Source organism: Heptranchias perlo, chromosome 10 (genome assembly GCF_035084215.1).
Source record: "Heptranchias perlo isolate sHepPer1 chromosome 10, sHepPer1.hap1, whole genome shotgun sequence".
Taxonomy (NCBI): Eukaryota; Metazoa; Chordata; class Chondrichthyes; order Hexanchiformes; family Hexanchidae; genus Heptranchias; species Heptranchias perlo.
Genome location: NC_090334.1, coordinates 71,929,419 through 71,951,737, shown reverse-complemented (window position 1 = coordinate 71,951,737; position 22,319 = coordinate 71,929,419). Strand labels below are relative to the sequence as shown.

The window sequence follows — 22,319 nt, the reverse complement described above, 5'->3', positions numbered from 1 at the left end:
AATATAGTTAGATTTGTAATGAATATGATGTAAAATTGTATTGTTAAATACTGGAGGGCTTAATTCAAGTAATGTAGCAGCACAAACAAAAAGTAGTGGTGCTGTTATAGTGCCACTCTTGCTTCAGTGAAAAGTGGCTTTGGGTGCACATTGCAGTATAAGTTGAGTCAGGCCCTGATCTGACCCTAAAGTGCACTAAATGCAAGCAGTGTGAGACTTCCTCCATCGGGAAGTCCTACTGCAGTTTAAGTTCACAAGGAGTTCAGTGTGACTCCAGTCCAACATGAAGCTGCATTTTAAAAATGTTCAGGCAGTTTGTTGGTCCACCTAGGCACATTATATACCTCTTTTTCCAACGTTTTTAATGTTAAGAGGTAGCATCTGCTCCCGTCTACACTCTCCTAACACTAAAAAATTAACCTTCCGGGGAGCGTAGTTTTGTACACCATTCGCGCTTGCACGAAGCTCTTTTATGGCTGAGCTCAGTGGGATCTGCAGTCAGGCTTGCCAACTGTCCATTGCACTTTGTAGATATTGAGATCAGTAGCTGGAGAATAACCACACCCTAAATCTTAACTATTCATATAGTATAGTATTCAGGTATAACCAGTGAAATCTAATAAAGTTCCACTAACACAAAATTTTCAATTCAGTGTTTCAGCCTGAACATGTGCCAAAGGGACATCAGAGTTAAAATCAGGCCTTGGAAGTCAGCTGCTATCCCCTTGTTTTTCCTAACAAATTGTAAAGGTACCATATACAGAAAAACATGGTTCAGATAGGTCTGAACTGTGAGAAAACACAGAGACCAGGTTTTCAATCAATCCTTTGAGAATCAAAACATAAAACAAATCAAGGTCAGGAGAGGGAAAATTTATCTAACATCTTAGATATTAAGATTGTTTTTCAGACTGGAGGGAAGTATACAGTGGTGTTTCCTAGGCGTCAGTATTAGGACCACTGCTCTTTTTGGTATATATTAATGACCTGGACTTGGGTATAGAGGGTATAATTTCAAAGTTTGTAGATGACATGAAACTCGGAAACATAGTAAACAACGTGGAGGATAGTAACAGACTTCAGGAGGACATAGACAGACTGGTGAAATGGGCAGTCACATGGCAGATGAAATTTAACGCAAAGAATTATGAAGTGATGCATTTTGGTAGGAAGAATGAGGAGAGGCAATATAATTTAAATGGTACAGTTTTCAAGGGGGTACAGGAACAGAGAGACCTGGGGGTGCACATACACAAATCTTAGAAGGTGGCAGGACAAGTTGACAAGGTGTTAAAAAAGCATATGGGGTCCTATTTATTAATAGAAGCATAGGGCTCGATATTAGGAGGGAGGCGGGTTGGCAGCGGGGGGTCAACTGGGGGCTTGGGTAATGTGCCCAGTGAATTCGGGGTGCTCCGCACGCGATCGCAGCCTAAATGAAGCCACTTACCTTGGCTTCCAGGTTTCGCGCTGAAAAACTGCGCAGCGGGCAGACTGCGCACCCATATCATAGGCTGTCAGCTAGAGGAGTCCTATTTAAAGGGGCACTCCTCCACTGACTGATGCTGCAGAAAGGAGCCAAAATTACAGCATGGACCATCCCAGGGGGAAGGCTGCTCCCAGGTTTAATGATGCCTCACTCCAGGTCCTACTGGATGGGGTGAGGAGGAGGGGGCCACTTCTCCCCAGTGGACGGGAGGAAGTGGCCTGCCTATGCCACTACGAAGGCCTGGCTTGAGGTGGCAGAGGAGGTTACCAGCACCACCAACATATCATGCACCTGCATACAGTGCAGGAGGCGCTTCAATGATCTAAGTAGATCAGCCAAAGTGAGTACACTTACTCATTCCCCTACACTCTGTCTGCCACATCACTGCCCCCACCCCACATCTCCTTCTGCACTGCCAACACTACTCTATCACATCACTCCTCACACCCACTCAAAGCTCATCCTCATCTTCCCTGCACTCACTCACCTCGCCATGTCGTGAGCATGAAGGGGATGCAAAAGGGTGTTTGAGGGTTTGTCATGGTTTTTACTTATATTTGATTTCTGATCAACTCACATCACATATTATATTGTCACCACTACTGCCACGTCTTTGCAAATCTTGTCTGGTTTGTGCAATAATGCCCTTTCCTGAGGATCACCATGAAGACCCACAACTGATGCCACCCATTGTGTCACAGCAGAGTGGGTGTAGGTGTATTTGCAGGGCTCTTTTGTGCAGACGACTGAGAGACGTCAGCGATATCCCCGGTGGCACCCTGGAAGGATGCGGAGGAGAAGTTGTTGAGGGCAGTGGTAACTTTGACAGCGACAGGTAAGATGATGGTGCTCGGGCCAGCCGGAAGCAGCTCGGCATGAAGGAGGCTGCAGATGTCCACGACTACATGTTGAGTGACTCTGAGCCTCTGTGTGCACTGCTGCTCAGGGAGGTCCAGGAAGCTGAGCCTCGGTCTGTGGACCCTGTGGCGAGGGTAGTGCCTTCTGCGATGCATCTCTCTCTGCGGTTGCCCTCCCTCCTGCTGTGCAGGTGGATGTGTCACAGCACTGTGTTGTGCAGCTCCACGTGTCAGAGGTGGACGGCGTGGCTGGCGAGGCTGGTGATGCTGTTTGTCCTCCGAGGAGGTCATGATTGTAGCTATGGCGGCCCCCATCCGGATGTATGTTTGAGGGGGTCCGCAAGGTAGGTAAATGTGTCTGCACATCGGGGTTGAGGTTCCAAGTTGGTGAATTTTATTGTTAGGAAGAGGGTGGTGGAGGCCAAACTTTGTCCAAAGTGACAGAGTGGCCTCCTGCAATGAGTGAGGGTCTCCCCCTCCCACCTGTCAAATGGACCTTTGCAGCTGCCACAGGCTGGTGGCTGCAACACGTCCATTTCAACTGGGAGTGTTTCCCCCAGTAGGGGAAACACGCTCAGTTGAGATGAAAATCCCACCCCTCCTAAAATATCCTACAAATCAGGTCTGCTAACGACCTGAACTATCACATTAATTGCCTTTAGTGGGATCCCGCCAGCTTTAATTGCCGGCGGGAGTCCCACATGCGGGGCCTGCGCGCGCATCTAAGCGCGTCACTGGGGAACCCGGAAGTGGGCAGGTTGGAGCCGGGCTCTGGACCCGCCCCAGGAATCCCCGATATTCGGAGGCCCCCTGCCACGAACCCACTGGCTTGGACGTCCAAAAATCGAGCCCATGGAGTTCAAAAGCACGGAAGTTATGCTGAACCTTTATAAAACACTGGTTAGGCCTCAGCTGGAGTACTGTGTTCAATTCTGGGCACCACACTTTAGGAAGGATGTCAAGGCCCTAGAGAGGATGCAGAAGAGATTTTCTCGAATGGGATCAGGGATGAGGGACTTCAGTTATGTGGAGAGACTGGAGAAGCTGGGGTTGTTCTCTTTAGAACAGAGAAGGTTAAGGGGAGATTTGATCGAGGTATTGAAGATCGTGAACAGTTTTGAGAGAGTAAATAAGGAGAAACTGATTCCAGTGGCAGAAGGGCTGGTAACCAGAGGACACAGATTTAAGGTGATCGGCAAAAGAGCCAGAGGCGACATGAGGAAAAATTTTTTTACACAGCGAGTTGTAATGATCTGGAATGCACTGCTTAAAAGGTTGGTGGAAGCAGATTCAATATTAATTTTCAAAATGGAATTAGATAAATACTTGAAGGGAAAAAAATTACAGGGCAATGGGGGAAGAGCAAGAGAATGGGACTAATTGGATAGCTCTTTCAAAGAACCGGCACAGTTACGATGGGCTGAATGGCTTCCTCCTGTTCTGTACCTACTATGATACTATGACACTATGATCTGGTCTCCATATTATAGAAAGGTTATAGAAGCACTGAACAAGGTGCAAAAAAGATTCATAAGGATGATACCAGAACTGAGAGGTTATACTTATCAGGAAAGATTGAACAGACTGGGGCTCTTTTCTCTAGAAAAGAGAAGGCTGAAGCGTGACCTGATAGAGGTCTTTAAGGGTTTGATAGGTTAGATGTAGAGAAGATGTTTCCACTTGTGGGAAAGACCAAAACTAGGGCCATAAATGTAAGATGGTCACTAATAAATCCAATAAGGAATTCAGAAGAAACTTCTTTACCAAAGAGGGGTTAGAATGTGGAACTTTCTACCACAAGAAGTAGTTGAGGTGAATACCATAGGTGCATTTAAGGGGAAGCTAGATAAACACATGAGAGAGAAAGGAATAGAAGGTTGTGCTGATAGGGCTAGATGAAAAGGGGTGGGAGGAGGCTCGTGTGGAGCATACACAGTGGCATGGGCCAGTTGGGCCGAATGGCCTGTTTCTGTGCTGTACATTCATTCTGTGTAATTGTATGTAATCTTGCCACCTAGAATTATTGCAGAAATATATCATTTTTCACCCAATTCAATAAAAATTGTACTTAATATTTACTTGTGAAATTAATTTACATTTATTGCAACATTTTTTGCATTTGGATGCTGGAATACCAAAGAAGTATCACTGCTGCAATATTGGTTCTGTGTTAATGCTTAAAGTAGTATATTATACCAATAATGCAAGTTTGGTTTCATTGCCTCTAATGAAATCCTAATGTTAATCAACACTACGCAAAAAATATCTAAGCTCTGATTACAACCAGTTTGGCCAGACTAGAAGAGGACTGCTGATTTGAAGAAGTATCCAACATCTTTGTTAAGAAAAAAAGCCCCATTTATCATATTTTCCAGTGTTCAAGGCTAAGGTATGGCAATAAATCAAGATGTTGGATCCTCCAGAGAAACACTGAAGTACTGATAAGTATTTAACTGGTTACCAACACAAACCAACCTGACTGACATAATGCCAAAATTCTTATAATGCAATGCAAGGCTTTGGTAGAGTTGCTCAAAATGCACAACAACTTGGAGGGAATAATGTAACAAGTATGTAATATAAATTCTGATGCAATTTCTATGTTTTTTTTCCAGAATGTTCCTATTCAACATTAAATAACCTACTCAAAGATAGGACAAAACAATGTTGCTGTTGCCATGGAGAATACATAAACAGATTTTTCTTTGATGTCCCAATGATATGACTGCTTCAATTTCAGGGTGGGAAAGAAAACTTTGTTTGCTCAACAACTCTGGACATTGTTCTGTCACAGATGCAAGGTGTAGCTGCAAAGAAAAACCAGCTTTGTATTCACTTGTGAGATCACACTTTGCACCATTTCAAAGATTAAGTGAATGAGGTTTGAACTTCACTGAGAAATTACTTATACGCATAGAGCCTTATTATGCACAGACTTCCACAGAAATTAGGGGCGAAACTTTCAACTTTGGTGGAGGTGTAAAATGGGCAGCAGCAATCGTTCACCTGTTATATACCCCACCTGATTATCCTTTCCATTGACTTGGGAGATCCGCTACTGTCCGTTTTACGCCCCCATCGAAGTTGAAAGTTTCGCCCTACAACATGGAAACAGGCCATTCGGACCAAACAGTCCATGTTGGTGTTCATCCACATGAGCAGTAGTGCTAATCCCAGGATTGTCGTGAAAACCCAACTGGTTCATTAATGTCGTTTAGGGAAGGAAACCTGTCTTTCTTACCCGGTCTGGCCTATATGCGACTCCAGTCCCACACCAATGTAGTTGACTCTTAACTGCCCTCTGAAGTGACCCAGCAAGTCACTCAGTTAAGGGCAACTAGAGTGGGCAATACATAAATCCCAGCCTTGCCAGTGATGCCCACATATGAAGAATGTAAAGAAAAGTAGACTATTTTTGCATCACTGAATGTGGACCTCCATGCCTCAACATGGACAGTGAGAGCATCTTGAGAGATACCTAAATTCCCAAAGTGTGCTTCCATCGCTGGGAGCACAAAATTGTAAAAGTTACCTCATGAAAATTTGTTAGTCATTTTCTCAAAAAGGTTAAGACTGAGCTATGGTTTGTGGAAAGCTAAAGATCTATTAGCTAGAGAGAAAGATACTTTTCCATTAAAGCAACTTCAATTGAGAAAACAAAATTGTGTTGGAAAAGTGTTGCACTGAAGGGGAACTTACTGTTCATGCTAACTGAAAACTTCGAATTAAAAAAGGGAGCTACTTTAAAAGTAATAAATTGGTTAAAAATTGTAAAATTAATAAAGCATTGAATTCTTAATAAAAATATTCTAAATCCATCATCCAGACCTTAATCTTAAAGAATACTCACCAATGCATTCTCCAATAGCAGTACGCTGGAAACCAGGCTGGCATCCCACGATGCACTGATAGGAGCCAACAGTATTCTCACACTTCCAGATCCCACATACAGAGCTACCATATAAACTACATTCATCAATATCTAAGTAGATACAAGCAAAATCAAAAGGATTGGTGATAATTAACAACAGCATTCAGTTGCTTAATAAACTGGCACATTTTTAAAATTACTTTCCTTTATTTAAAATTTAAAATAATAAAATCAGCGCAGTAAAAGTCATTTATGAACAACAACTTTTCAGGAGAATGGTTGAATAATGTAGCTATCTTAAAAAAAATTGTAACAATTCTCCTCTAGGTACTTTAAAGCACATCAGTATTTGATTTTCACTGAAAATATAGGAAATATGAATACTCTTTTACAGGCTGTAATGCAAAACAATCAATTATGAAGAAAAGCAGACATAAGAGACTGTTAGCTAAAATTAAAGCTCATGGAACTGAAGGCAAATCATTGACCTAGTTAGGAGATTGGTTAGGCGGTAGAAGACAGAGAGTAGGATAAGAGATTCTAGGTCTAGGGGGCACAGTCTAAAAATTAGAGCCAGACCTTTCAGGAGTGAGATTAGAAAACATTTCTACACACAAAGGGTGGTAGAAGTTTGGAACTCTCTTCCGCAAACAGCAATTGATGCTAGCTCAATTGCTAATTTAAAATCTGAGATAGATAGCTTTTTGGCAACCAAAGGTATTAAGGGATATGGGCCAAAGGCAGGTATATGGAGTTAGTTCACAGATCAGCCATGATCTTATCAAATGATGGAGCGGGCTCGAGGGGCTGAATGGTCTACTCCTGTTTCTATGTTCCTACTCGAATTGGAAGGAAGTGACTAATACTGTCCCACAAGGATGTGTGCTGGGGCCTCAAATATTCACTATATTTATTAATGACTTAGATAACACAATAGAGAGCCATGTATCCAAGTTTGCCGATGACACAAAGATTGGTGGCATAGTAAGTAGTGTAGACGGGAGCATAAAATTACAAAGCGACGTTGATAGATTAAGCGAGTGGACAAAACTGCGGCAGATGGATTTCAACGCAGGTAAGTGTGAGGTCATCCATTTTGGACCAAAAAAGGATAGATCCAAGGGTTTTTTAAATGGTGAAAAGCTAGGAACACTGGAGTTGCAAAGAGACTAAAATGTAGTGGTCAGGTACCAAAAATAATCAAAAAGGTTAATGGAATGTTAGCCTTTACATCTAGCGGGTTAGAAAATAAAGGGGAAGAAGTCTTGTTACAGCTATACAAAGCCTTAGAATCATAGAATCAGAAGTTTACAACATGGAAACAGGCCCTTCGGCCCAACATGTCCATGTCGCCCAGTTTATACCACTAAGCTAGTCCCAATTGCCTGCAATTGGCCCATATCCCTCTATACCCATCTTACCCATGTGACTGTCCAAATGCTTTTTAAAAGACAAAATTGTACCCGCCTCTACTACTGCCTCTGGCAGCTCGTTCCAGACACTCACCACCCTTTGAGTGAAAAAATTGCCCCTCTGGACCCTTTTGTATCTCTCCCCTCTCACCTTAAATCTATGCCCCCTCGTTATAGACTCCCCTACCTTTGGGAAAAGATTTTGACTATCTACCTTATCTATGCCCCTCATTATTTTATAGACTTCTATAAGATCACCCCTCAACCTTCTACTCTCCAGGGAAAAAAGTCTCAGTCTATCCAACCTCTCCCTATAAGTCAAACCATCAAGTCCCGGTAGCATCCGAGTAAATCTTTTCTGCACTCTTTCAAGTTTAATAATATCCTTTCTATAATAGGGTGACCAGAACTGTACACAGTATTCCAAGTGTGGCCTTACTAATGTCTTGTACAACTTCAACAAGACATCCCAACTCCTGTATTTAATGTTCTGACCAATGAAACCAAGCATGCTGAATGCCTTCTTCACCACCCTATCTACCTGTGACTCCACTTTCAAGGAGCTATGAACCTGTACTCCTAAATCTCTTTGTTCTATAACTCTCCCCAACGCCCTACCATTAACGGAGTAGGTCCTGGCCCGATTCGATCTACCAAAATGCATCACCTCACATTTATCTAAATTAAACTCCATCTGCCATTCATCGGCCCACTGGCCCAATTTATCAAGATCCCGTTGCAATCCTAGATAACCTTCTTCACTGTCCACAATGCCACCAATCTTGGTGTCATCTGCAAACTTACTAACCATGCCTCCTAAATTCTCATCCAAATCATTAATATAAATAACAAATAACAGCGGACCCAGCACCGATCCCTGAGGCACACCGCTGGTCACAGGCCTCCAGTTTGAAAAACAACCCTCTACAACCACCCTCTGTCTTCTGTCGTCAATCCAATTTTGTATCCAATTGGCTACCTCACCTTGGATCCCGTGAGATTTAACCTTATGTAACAACCTACCATGCGGTACCTTGTCAAAGGCTTTGCTAAAGTCCATGTAGACCACGTCTACTGCACAGCCCTCATCTATCTTCTTGGTTACCCCTTCAAAAAACTCAATCAAATTCGTGAGACATGATTTTCCACTCACAAAACCATGCTGACTGTTCCTAATCAGCCCCTGCCTCTCCAAATGCCTGTAGATCCTGTCTCTCAGAATACCCTCTAACAACTTACCCACTACAGATGTCAGGCTCACCGGTCTGTAGTTCCCAGGCTTTTCCCTGACGCCCTTCTTAAACAAAGGCACAACATTTGCTACCCTCCGATCTTCAGGCACCTCACCTGTAGCGGTGGATGATTCAAATATCTCTGCTAGGGGGCCCGCAATTTCCTCCCTAACCTCCCATAACGTCCTGGGATACATTTCATCAGGTCCCGGAGATTTATCTACCTTGATGCACGTTAAGACTTCCAGCACCTCCCTCTCTGTAATATGTACACTCCTCAAGACATCACTATTTATTTCCCCAAGTTCCCTAACATCCATGCCTTTCTCAACCGTGAAAGATTCATTTTGGATCTCACCCATCTCTTGTGGTTCCGCACATAGATGACCTTGTTGATCCTTAAGAGGCCCTACTCTCTCCCTAGTTACTCTTTTGCCCTTTATGTATTTGTAGAAGCTCTTTGGATTCTCCTTTGCCTTATCTGCCAAAGCAATCTCATGTCCCCTTTTTGCCCTCCTGATTTCTCTCTTAACTCTACTCCGACAATCTCTATACTCTTCAAGGGATCCACTTGATCCCAGCTGCCTATGCATGTCATATGCCTCCTTCTTCTTTTTGACTAGGGCCACAATCTCCCGAGTCATCCAAGGTTCCCTACTTCTACCAGCCTTGCCCTTCACTTTATAAGGAATGTGCTTACCCTGAACCCTGGTTAACATACTTTTGAAAGCCTCCCACTTACCAGACGTCCCTTTGCCTGCCAACAGACTCTCCCAATCAACTTCTGAAAGTTCCTGTCTAATACCATCAAAATTGGCCTTTCCCCAATTTAGAATTTTAACTTTTGGGCCAGACCTATCCTTCTCCATAGCTATCTTAAAACTAATGGAATTATGATCACTGGTCCCAAAGTGATCCCTCACTAACACTTCTGTCACCTGCCCTTCCTTATTTCCCAAGAGGAGGTCAAGTTTTGCCCCCTCTCTAGTCGGGCCATCCACATACTGAATGAGAAATTCCTCCTGAATACACTCAACAATTTTCTCTCCATCCAAGCCCCTAATGCTATGGCTGTCCCAGTTAATGTTGGGAATGTTAAAGTCCCCTACTATTACCACCCTATTTTTCTTGCAGCTGTCTGTAATCTCCTTACATATTTGCTCCTCAATTTCCCGTTGACTATTTGGGGGTCTGTAGTACAATCCTATCAAAGTGATCTCTCCCTTCTTATTTTTCAGTTCTACCCATATAGACTCAGTGGGCGAACCCTCGGATATATCCCCTTGGTTAGACCACATCTAGAGTACTGTGTACAGTTCTGGGCATCGCACCTTAGAAAGGATATATTGGCTTTGGAGGGAGTGCAGTGCAGATTCTTCCTGAAACAGGAAGCTACTGCCTGACAAAGTATTGTTAGAGGCATTTCAAGTACACAAGAGGCAACATATAGATGGGTTTAGTCATTTTCTTGTAATTTTTGGGCAGGCAGTTCTCTTGCACTTTTTAAAAATGTGTGATTTGTATGTGTATATGTATGTGTGGTTATATTATATCTATATATGTAAACACATGTGTGTGCATGTGCATCTATAATATATTTTATGTAAAACAATCATTACTGTACACTTCAACATGGAGCATAGTTTGTTACTAATATACAAAAATCCAAAATAAAACTGCTAACACATTTTTAAATTAATTCTTACCTATACATTGTTCTGCTTCAGGTAAATGGGTAAAACCTGTATCACATCTACACATATAGGATCCATCTGTATTTACGCATTGGCCCCCTGAACACATAGCCTCCTCACTGCATTCATCCACATCTGGGAGATAAACAATATAATTGCACCAATGAACTCAGAAATTATGAACTAAGTAAGACAAAATATGTAAGAGAGCAGAACAATATGAAATTTAATACAGACAAGTGTAAAGTTCTGTACATAAGAGAGAAAAAATGGGTGACGAACATATTCCATGAGTGTTGTTGAAATAGCTAAGCCTGATGTTGAAAAGACTTAGGTGTCTTAGCAGATTTGATACTCAACATGTCCAATTAATGCAGAACAGCAAGCAACAAAGCCGGTGGAATGCTGGCCTATATGATCAAAATAGTAGAATTGTAAGTCAGAGGAAGTTATGATCAAACTTTACAGTGCTTTAGTCAGGCCACATCTTTTGACTACTGTATCCACTTCTGGTCACTGAGACATGTAGGAGACATTCAAGCATGGAAGTACAGAAAAGCAATGATATCTAGAGGTGAATTTCGATTCGGGCAGAAATTGGGTGGGTGGTGGGCAGAGCGATCGCACTGCCCACCTGATGTCGCCTCCGAAAGGCTTGATTAATTTTGGTGATTGGATCTCATTATAATAAAATTGGCAAGCTGCCAGTGCTATATGAGTGCTGACAGGCAGCTTGCTGATTGTGGGGGGTGGGGGTGGAAATCTGGTCGCTCATCTGTGGAGGCCTGCCGGCAGGAGCACAGTAAGAGGACGGATGCGACAGAAGATAGCAGGGGTGGCATGGAGGGATTGGCAGCTGGTGTGACTTTTTTTGTGGAGCCGGGAGCTGCATTCATGCTTTTCCTGGTCCCACAAAAATAAGTTAAAAAACTTTCCGTGAATATTTTCTAAACAGCCTCCCTTTAAGGACTGCTGGTTCAGTTGCACTGGGCATAGGCCAATATTGTATTAGGTCCTAAATTCGTCATAGGATCCAGATTTACATGTATTAATGAGGCTCCTGCTTGTTTTGGACAGACGTGTTGGCCGCCTCAATTGAGGGCCGCTTGAAAACTGCATCGATGGACCTCAGGCGGCAAGTGAGTGGTAAGTTTTTAAACTTCCAATTTCCACCCTTCCCTCGCCTTCACATCGTCCATCTCCGACTTTTCCTTTACCTTCCTTGACTTCTCTATCTTCATTTCCGGGGATAGGCTACCAACCAATATCTATTATAAGCCCACCAACTCCCATGCCTACCTTGATTACACTTCCTCCCATCCTGCTTCCTGTAAGGACTCTATTCCCTTCTCCCAGTTTCTCCGTCGCATCAGTTCTGACGATGCCACCTTCCACACCCTTGCTTCCGATATGTTTTCCTTTTTCCTCAACCGAGGATTCCCCTCCATTGTTGTGGACAGGGCCTTCGATTGTGTCCATCTTATTTCTTGCACTTCTGCTCTCACCCCTTCCCCTCCCTCCAAGGACCATGATAAGGTCTCCCTTGTCCTCACCTTCCACCCCACCAGCCTCCACATCCATCGCCATTTCCGCCATCTCCAGTGCGATCCTACCACCAAACATATCTTCCCCTCCCCTCCCCTTTCAGCATTCCGAAGGGACCGCTCCCTCCGCGACACCCTGGTCCACTCTTCCATCACCCTCAACACCCGCCCTCATCCCCACGGCACCTTCCTATGCGAGAGCAGGAGATGCAACACCTGCCCTTTCACCTCCTCCCTTCCCACCATCCAGGGCCCCAAACACTCCTTCCAAGTGAAACAGCAGTTTACTTGTACATCTTTCAATTTAGTATACTATATTCGCTGCTCACAATGTGGTCTCCTCTACATTGGGGAGACCAAACGCAGATTGGGTGATCGCTTTGCTGAACACCTCTGCTCAGTCTGCAAGCGTGACCCTAACCTGCCGGTCGCTTGCCATTTTAATTCCCCGTTCCACTTCCACTCTGACCTCTCTGTCCTCAGCCTCTGACACTGTTCCAATGAAGCTCGAGGAACAGCACCTCATCTTCCGTTTAGGCACTTTACAACCTTCTGGACTCAACATTGATTTCAATAACTTCAGACCATAACCACTGCTCCCATTTTTTTATTTATTATTTTTTTTGGACTGCAGCTTCTGGTTATGGTGCTGTGGTTGCCATTTGCAGCTCCTCCAGACCGATCTTCTGTTTCTTAACATGTCTGACTACCACCCTCCTTGCCTTGCACCATCATCCCTTTTGTCATTTAATCACTCTCGCCCTCCACCCTAACACAGACCTTCCCTTTTGTTCTTTCCTCCCCTCCTCTCCATCCCTCCCTTTCCCTGGCTCTGTACTTGCTTAAAAACTTTAACTCTTTAACATCTTCCAGTTCTGATGAAAGGTCTTCCATCTGAAACGTTATCTCTGTTTCTTTCTCCACAGATGCTGCCTCACTTGCTAAGCTTTTCCAGCATTTTCTTTTTTTATTTATTTAAGTTTTTAAAATTATTTTAATCTAGCTACCATCCTGTTCACGATGAAAATTGGGGTGCTAGTGAGACGAAAATTACCCCCCTCCCTAGTGTCGGAGAAAAAAACAAAGAAACTTGGGCTTTTGAGCATTGAAAGGAAGTGTCTAAGAGATAATGGCTCAGAATTTGCAGTCAAAATAACGGTGAGGCTAATGGCGCTCACTGTTATTTATGTGCAAATCACACAGCAATTTCAGGCGAGGGTAGATGTGCAGTTAAATGCGAAAATCCGGAAGTTACTGTCTGAGATGTATCGCTCTGTTATTAGCAAAAATGGCATCTTATTGTCTGACTCACCATTCAAATGCATTGAATGGCGTGAAGTTCCTGTACTTGCACTGTAGATGTGAACTAAACTCGCCACAGAAAGTTAGGGCTTGTCCATTTCAGTTTAAGTACTCTTTTTAACAGTGTGATAAGTGCTAAATACTGCCAAACAACCTTGCTGGCACTGAAAATTAACTATTGTAAGTGTGAAGTCTCATTCCTTCAGCTTCTAATTGTTGTTGGAGATTTTGTTTAAAAATATTAATTTTCTTTTCTTTCTGACTCTTTTTCTCTCTCTCTTAATCCAATTTTTCTTTCCCTCTCTTTATTTCTCTTTCTGTACCTGATTTGACATTGAAATCACTATTATAACCTACATTTCCTTGTTCAGACTCTGTGCTGTTCATTTAACAATCCTTAAATCTGATTAGTTAAGGAGATACACAGTTGCTTGTCCTGTTCATTCAGATCCCAGATGCCCTGTAGAGGGCTCCACACCATTTCCATTTCGCACTTCCAGCAACTTGCAGTGCAAAATCTCATGGAAATTAAATGGGCAAGGGCAAGTCTAACTAACACCGGTCACCGTTCATTGACCGGCTACAGCAAATTCTGGGCCAATCTTATAGCAATATATGATAGTAAATGATAGGGAAATGCAGAAGATTGGTCTAAATTGCAACAATAGAACAATGGGAGGCATGTTCAAACAAGTAAAAGGCAAATCTACGACTGACATCAGCAAGTTCTTTTTCGAACAACATATGGAATGAATTCTCGGATAGAGAGCCAGAGTCAATAGCCTTGGAATTATTTAAGAAAGAATTAGATTCTGCAATGAGGGAACTTTAAGGTCTTTCTGGATGGATGAACAAAGATGGGCCAAATGGTCTTTCTCATTTGTAATTATCTTGTGAATAGCAGTAATATCGCTAAACACTGTAAAACAACTGTAGACCGGACACAATATCAGACAAGATCAAACCATAATGAGGTTGGTTTAACATATGGATGTTAGGCTTGGTTCAGTTAGTAGCACTCTCATCTCTGAGTCAAAAGGTTGTGGGTTCAAGTCTCACTCCAGAGACTTGAGCACAAAATTTAGGCTGACACTCCAATGCTGTACTGTTGCAGGTGCCTTCTCTCGGAGGAGTTGTTAAACCGAGGCCTCGTCAGCCCTCTCAGGTGGACGTAAAAGATTGCTAGCCACTATTTCAAAGAAGAGCAGGTGAGTTCTCCTGGTTTACTGGTCAATATTTAGTTCTTTGATGAAGGTAGTGCGGTTGATGTTGTATATATGGGCTTTCAAAAGGCGTTTGATAAAGTACCACATAATAGACTTGTTAGCAAAATTGAAACCCATGAGATTAAAGCGGCAGCATGGATATGAAATTGGCTAAGAGTTAGAAAGCAGACAGTAGTAGTTAATGGTTGTTTTTCAGACTGGAGGGAAGTATACAGTGGTGTTCCCCAGGGGTCAGTATTACGACAATTACTGTTTTTGATACATATTAATGACCTGAACTTGGGCATAGAAGGCATAATTTCAAAGCTTGCAGATGACACGAAACTCGGAAATGTTGTAAACTGTGAGGAGGATAGTAACAGACTTCAGGAGGACATAGGCAGACTGGTGAAATGGGCAGGCACATGGCAGATGCAATTTAACACAGAGAAGTGTGAAATGATGCATTTTGGTAGGAAGAATGAGGAGAGACAATATAAACTAAATAGTACAATTTTAAAGGGGGTGCAGGAACAGAGAGACCTGCGGGTACATGTATAAATATCTTTGAAAGTGGCAGGGCAAGTTGAGAAGGCTGTTAAAAAGGAATACAGGATCCTTAGCTTTCTAAACGGAGGCATAGAGTATAAAAGCAAGGAAGTTATGCTAAAGCCTTATGAATCACTAGTTACAGGTCTAGGTCCCAGTTGATGTATTGTGCCCAATTCTGGGCACCACACTTTAGGAAGGATGTCAAGGCCTTAGAGAGGGTGCAGAAGAGATTTACTAGAATGGTACCTGGGATGAGGGACTTCAGTTATGTGGAGAGACTAGAAGAGCTGGGGTTGTTCTCCTTAGAGCAGAGAAGGTTAAAGGGAGATTTAATAGAGGTGTTCAAAATCACGAAGGGTTTGGAGAAACTGTTTCCAGTGGCAGAAGAGCCAGTAACCAGAGGACACAGATTTAAGGTAATTGGCAAAAGAACCAGAGGCTAGATGAGGAGAATTTTTTTTATGCAGCAAGTTGTTATGACCTGGAATATACTACCTGAAAGGGTGCTGGAAGCAGATTCAATAATAACTTTCAAAAGGGAATTGGATAAATATTTGAAGAGGAAAAATTTGCAGGGCTATGGGGAAAGGGAGAGGAATGGGACTAATTGGATAGCTCTTTCAAAGGGCCGGCACAGGCATGATGGGCCGAATGGCCTCCTTCTGTGCTATATCATTCTATGATTCTATGTCTAATAGTTCTTCACATAGAGTGCTTAGCGTAGGTGGTAAACTTGATTTTGTAGACCCAGCAGTTGGATAAGAGCTATAGGTTTTTCTTGCAGTCTTTAGTGCATTTCATTCTGGAATTAATGTGGGGCAGGATTTTCTATCCTGTTACTGTTCAATTTTGGATGGTAAAGTGGATAAATGTTTTCATTCTGCCAGAAACCTGGCATCCATCTCCAGTCATGGCATTTTCTGCCAGAATTGATAGTGGATGCTATTCAAATAATATCTTAATACAGGGAATATATCATCCAAAGTATTTTCTGCCATTAACACTTTAACAAGGTTGGGTGTCAGAGGTTGTGAGACCTCATCTGGAGTATTGTGTACCCTTCTGGTTCTCCACCTCTAGAGAAGGTTCAGAGAAGGGCAATGAAGATGATTGCTTGCCTAGGTGCACTGAGCGATGGAGATAGACTTTGTGCCTTGGGTTTGGATTCGCTGAAAAGGCATAGAATGGAATCTGATTCTGACCTTCAAAATTATTAAGGGCATTGATAAAATTCAGGTGGATAGATTGTTTGCCGCATTGGGGCTGGGTAGACCTATACAGAGAAGAAAAGAAGGACTTGCATTTCTATAGTGCCTTTCGCAACCTCAGGACATCCCAAAGCGCTTTACAGCCAATTAAGTACTTTTAAAAGGTAGTCACTGTTGTAATGTAGGAAATGCAGCAGTCAATTTGCACACAGCAAGGTAGCACAAATAGCAATGTGATACTGACCAGATAATCTGTTTTAGTGATGTTGGTTAAGGGATATCCAGGATATCGGACAGAACTACCTTGCTCTTCTTCAAAATAGTGCCATGGGATCTGTTGCGTCCACCTGAGAGGGCAGATGGGGCCTTGGTTTAACGTCTCATCCAAAAGACAGCACCTCCGACTGTGCAGCACTCGCTCAGTACTGCACTGGAGTGTGAGCCTAGATCTTTTGCTCAAGTCTCCGGAGTGGGTCTTGAAACCACGACCTGCTGACTCAGAGGCGAGAGTGCTACCACTGAGCCACAGCTGACATGAAGTATAAAAAAAGTATATTTTTACCACAGAGAGGACGTCCCCAGAATACCTAAAAAGAAAGCTAGAGTGCCAATATGTCACTGAAAGACTGAACATGAGGAACAATTTTCCAAATGTGGGGAAAAACTGGCCATGATCATTGCACTTCTGCGAAAGGAGAGTGGCTTCCAGATGCTGATGAATTTGGCAGTGTCGTTATACTTAAATTATTTGCCCATGCTTTTTGCGTGTTTTCCAGGTGGGTGGGGAATAAAGAGTTCATCAGCTCTTAATGGGCTACTGCGCTTAAAGGGGTATAGTTTACTTCTGAATGGAGCATGACTGTTGTAGCAAAAATTATGTCTGGAGCAATTGGAAGAACTGCCCCTTCACTAAAAAAAAACTTGGATGTGTTGGTGGAGGAAGTGTAACAGAGGAAGGTGGAAATTTTTGTGCCTGAGGGCAACCTTCCTACTCAAGTCAGAGTGCAGCGTTCATGGCCCGAGGTAGATAGCTGTGTAAATGCAACCTCCCATTCCATAGGTCATTGGAGGGCACAAAGTGGAACAGTTGGTGGACCCTAAGACCAGAAATAACTTACTTTATACTGGAGAACAGTAGTTAACTTATTCAGTAGGGGGAATCTAGAGGTACTGGGCCTGTGGAGATTAGAGTGTGTACCATCCACAGAATGCACTGCAGCAACTCGCCAAGGCTTCTTCGACAGCACCTCCCAAACCCGCGACCTCTACCCCTAGAAGGACAAGAGCAGCAGGTACATGGGAGCAACACCACCTGCACATTCCCCTCCAAGTCACACACCATCCTGACTTGGAAATATAGCGCCGTTCCTTCATCGTCGCTGGGTCAAAATCCTGGAACTCCCTTCCTAACAGCACTGTGGGAGAACCTTCAACACACGGACTGCAGCGGTTCAAGAAGGCGGCTCACCACCATCTTCTCAAGGGCAATTAGAGATGGACAATAAATGCTGGCCTCGCCAGTGACGCCCACATCCCATGAATGAATAAAAAAAAAAGTTAGATTGACGTGTCCATGCATACGCACTGATTATGCATGGGCACATATCACTGCATGTAATGACAATATCATACCAGTACAGATACATACATTATGGAAGAAGATCATAGTGATGTTGAGGAGGAAGCAGAGGTTGAGGCATCAAACACTGGTGATGAAGAGGTGGCAGTGGTTGGGGCTAATGAAGGGCCAGCTGCTACAATGTAGAGGTGCAGCATGCTGAGTGTCCCTCCTGAACCGTACAGGGATAAAGACCTCAGCGGTCCTGCTTTCCAAAAGAGGTGGTTGGAACACTGGGTCAATATTGAATAGCGATTTTCCTCCATGTACACTGAATTGGAAGGCAATATGGTTAAGCTGGATCAACTTACTCCCCAACAGAGGCTGATAGAGCAACAGCACTGTATTGCCAAGTGACTTGCGCCATCCACACTTCATTAGAAGATGGTCTGGGTAGTGTAGAGGAGCTCAAACACCCAGATAATCACTGCCATTTCTGGCTAGTAATGTCACAGAGCAATGGTTGTCTGCACTGTAGTTTACCACTGAGTACTGGCAACACCAGAGGGATTTGCAGTGAAGATCTCAGTTACATAAACTACAGACGCAGCAGGAGCATTTTTCAAAATGCTTCCACTGCTGTTAAGGCTTTCAGCTTCAAACTTTAATATGTGGTCACGGTGGTTCCAAATCACTTGGAGAATGATTGCAAGCAATCGTAGGCAGGGATTCTGAGACTTCATATGTGCCCACTGTTCTATGCTATTATTTCCAGACTAATAAAATTTGTATTATAAATTAGAAAAGAACAATCAGACAATTTAATTACTGTTCTGTATCATTGTTAAGAGAATTTCACATATTAGATGAAAAAATAATTACTATAATGAAACAGCACCCAGCAGCTGCATTGACACTAAACATGCAAACATAATTTAATACCACAAATGCAAACAGAACCCACACAACTATGGTAAAAATTAAGCTTATAAGCATATAACATTGCTTCGCAGACATTGTGTGTCCTTCTGGGAGGCACTAGGTTCAAATTAAGTAAATAGTACACAGACATAAAGACATAATTATACAAAAATCTTTTAAAATCTATGGGAAGTACATTTTCTATTTGTACCATTTATTTAATGGGTCTGTACCACTATTCCAATAAAGTCTGGAAGACAGTGATAGAAAATAAAACCAAAAAATGGAATAAGGCAAAATATAAGTTCCTAAATAAAGCAGAAGCACAATAAGGTGACAAAACCAGACTGGAAGAGGACTCAAACTGAAATATTTTAGCCACTGCCTCAAAAAGGCAATTGTAATCAATCATCAATATGACTGGAATGCTTCATTTCAACTTCTTTCTTTGCTCCATATCTGGAGTGAAAATGATCAACACATCTAATCAGCTAAATTATTCTAAAACACAAAAGTAGAAAAGAAAAACAAAAATGGGAGGGAATTATATCCGAGGTTAACAAATTGACCTGCAATAGAACAAATTGACATACACAATCCAAATGTAAGAAAAGTTAGTTGCTAGCTAAGGGTCTAAAATAAATAAAATATTGCAATTAAAAATAAATAGAAAGAAGATCAGTCTGTGTTTCTATGAACTAACGGGTGTTATTTGCTGAATATTCATAACCAAATTCATTGATAATCATTTGTTATGAATTAATGTCTGCTGTAGATACTTTCTTGGGTTCATTGGTGTCAGTCGCTCCTGTAAGGGGTCTGAGCATCTTACTTTTATGGGAGTTGACTCACACTGCCCTATAACTACTTGTATGGTTACGAGACCCAGGTGAGTAACAAAAGAACCCCCTTGCAATCTGGATATCCATGTCTTTTGCACATATATTTCTTCATTCTATCCAATGGCGGATCAAGTTAACACTAGATGAAGTGTTATTTGGTTCGAGTCGTAAACTGCTTTAGTCCACAGCAAGATGAAATGTACAGGGTAATGGTTATGGTCAGAGTCTCTTAATTCAATCAGTACAATTTATGTTTGTGGAAATTATACAAAATAAAGAACGCGCAACACTAAATCCTTTGCTTTCTGTCCTAAAGTCCCAGTGCAGAACCTCTACTCTATCCAGCTGTTTGCTCCCTTTTTATACCTTCTCACAGCGCTTTGCTGCCAGATTAATTGCGCAGCCGTATTTCCAAAACCCAGATTGCCTTTTTTTAGGTGTCCATAAGATTCTGCTTTATTCCTGGCTCTATCAACCAGGTTGGGTACATTTTGTAAGTACATTTTGAAGTAAGGTGTTCTCTCCTGAAGAGGGGGTAACTGCATTTTCTAACTCATCGCACTTGAATTTTGCTTTCCACCACAGTTAAAAGAGTGTAAGGTGTTTATCACTTATGGAGACAAGCCATCAAAAGTGCTTATGGTTAGATCTCTGGGAAAAATAACTTCCAATTAGCTTAATAAATACTTTTCGTCCGACTTCAGATCCTCAACCCAGCACGGGGCTGTCCTGAGAAACTAACCCCCTTAAAGCAACCTTTAACTTAAAGCAAATTTTAAAATAACTCATATCTAGATAATTTCCACGGACAAAAATGTCCAAAAAATTCTGAAATGTGACATAGCTCTAGGTAGAAAAATCTCTTGTTGCAACAACATATCTAAAATATCACAATTTGGCTATTGGATAGTACATTGAGTGCACATAAGTTTGGCATTGTTTCGTCAAGGCGTCTCTGGTAATCTGCTCACTTCTAAAATTACACAACACTAAATGAATGACCTCATGAAAGTTGCAGAGTGGGCTAAGCCTAAACTGTTTAGTGCAAAAGTTCTGAAATGGCTGTGTTTGTGCACCTGCTGTTCTCATTTATATGTTGAATTTACAATTTGGAGAAAATGCTATATTTTTTATTGTCAAAGTGTGTTCCCAGAAATGTTTTGATATTAAAACTCTGATAAGTTTTTCCTTCTGAGGTTTACAAGATATCCAACATTCCATTTCCTCTGGCCTCTGTATTTGTATTCGGCCTCCAATATACTTCAAATATATGGGATAACTGTAAAATTGTAGGGTAGTGTACTGTAGTATAATACATGGGGTTAAAAAGAGTTAGAAATAAACACAGATTAAAGTGAGATATGTACATAGGTGAAGGAGAAAGGCAGGATTGAAAGATAATGATGCAAAACCTAAAACAAAGAAAAAGAAAAAGACAGGAAAAAGGAAGTTTGTCTAGAGGAAATATAAAAGAGGGGAAAAGTAGACAAAAATATCTCTCGTAATATCAGTAAAACATGGTATTGTCTATTTTTGCCAATTTATCTCAATCCTCCTCAAAGGCATAGCACCCTGTATCAGACTTCTGGCTGAACCCTTTAGTACACTCTTTTCCTGTGGTTATAAGGGTCATCTATACTCTAAACCAGAAGAGATACTAGCGGTGAAATTGGCTTTCGGCGGGAGAGCGATTGAATCGGCAGCTCATTTTATAGCACCACGACTGAATTTTCTTTTTAATTGAAGTCGAAAACGTGCTATCGATTTGTTATTGCCTGTTTTGCACTTACGGCGAAGCCCAATGTCACCCCCACTGTTGCTTTAATTACTTGCCACAACAGCCAAAAAAAAGAAAAAAAAAACTTTTGTTTGCATCCAAGTACAATATATGAATCCATTACATGTTACATAAACCATACAAAGTGATAGACATTTTGATGGCAGATACTTAAATACGTTTACATCTGGGTTGTCTTACCTTGGCAACCTTTTCCATCAGGAGTAGTGATATAGCCCTGAGCACAAAGGCAATAATAAGAGCCTCCTTCATCGTTTATACATTCTCCATTCGTACCACAGATGTCCCTGGTCAAGCATTCATTAATATCTATGGAGCAGAGAACACATTGCAGCAGGTATGACACAAATCAGATGAAATTGAATTGGGTCATTACAGTGCCCGTAACCCAAATCTACCATTAGTACTTGTCATCACCATTTGTCCGTTCTTGCTGTGGGGCAATTCTCCATCTTAGGATAAGGAAAAAGCAAATAGACTGCACACTAGTGAAAGTAAAATTTCTGTCTCACGGAACAAATTTACACTGACAGCAGCTTTTCAGAATTTTGCTGCCCAGACAGTTCAACTCTCTCAACTGAAGGAGACTGCTTTGTAACAAGTAATTCCCACAAGGAAATAAAGGCTGAAAAATAGGTGATTAAAAAGTATTGGGTATATGAACAAAGGTATATTATTTGACAACCAACGAGTAGCTCCTTTGAGCTTTGCTATTTTTCAATGTCCTAAAATGGAGACATTCAAAACCATATAATAAAAGTTTCAGATAAGCTTTGTAAGTCTTTCCTACATCACAATGACTGTTAGAAAGTCAGCAGGATCATCAACAACAAC

At 42.0% G+C, this 22,319-nt stretch overlaps 1 protein-coding gene across 1 annotated transcript in view; it reads right to left on the bottom strand.

Annotated features, from left to right (window-relative positions):
- The window catches only part of LOC137326682 (latent-transforming growth factor beta-binding protein 2-like), a 607,725-nt gene that overhangs the window by 63,439 nt on the left and 521,967 nt on the right, over positions 1-22,319 (bottom strand). Inside the window, exons 25-27 of the mRNA XM_067992000.1 lie at positions 21,666-21,794; positions 10,568-10,690; positions 6,197-6,328 (exon numbers count right to left, since the gene is read on the bottom strand). Of these exons, the coding sequence (XP_067848101.1) occupies positions 6,197-6,328; positions 10,568-10,690; positions 21,666-21,794 (384 nt within the window). The remainder of the gene's footprint in view (positions 1-6,196; positions 6,329-10,567; positions 10,691-21,665; positions 21,795-22,319) is intronic.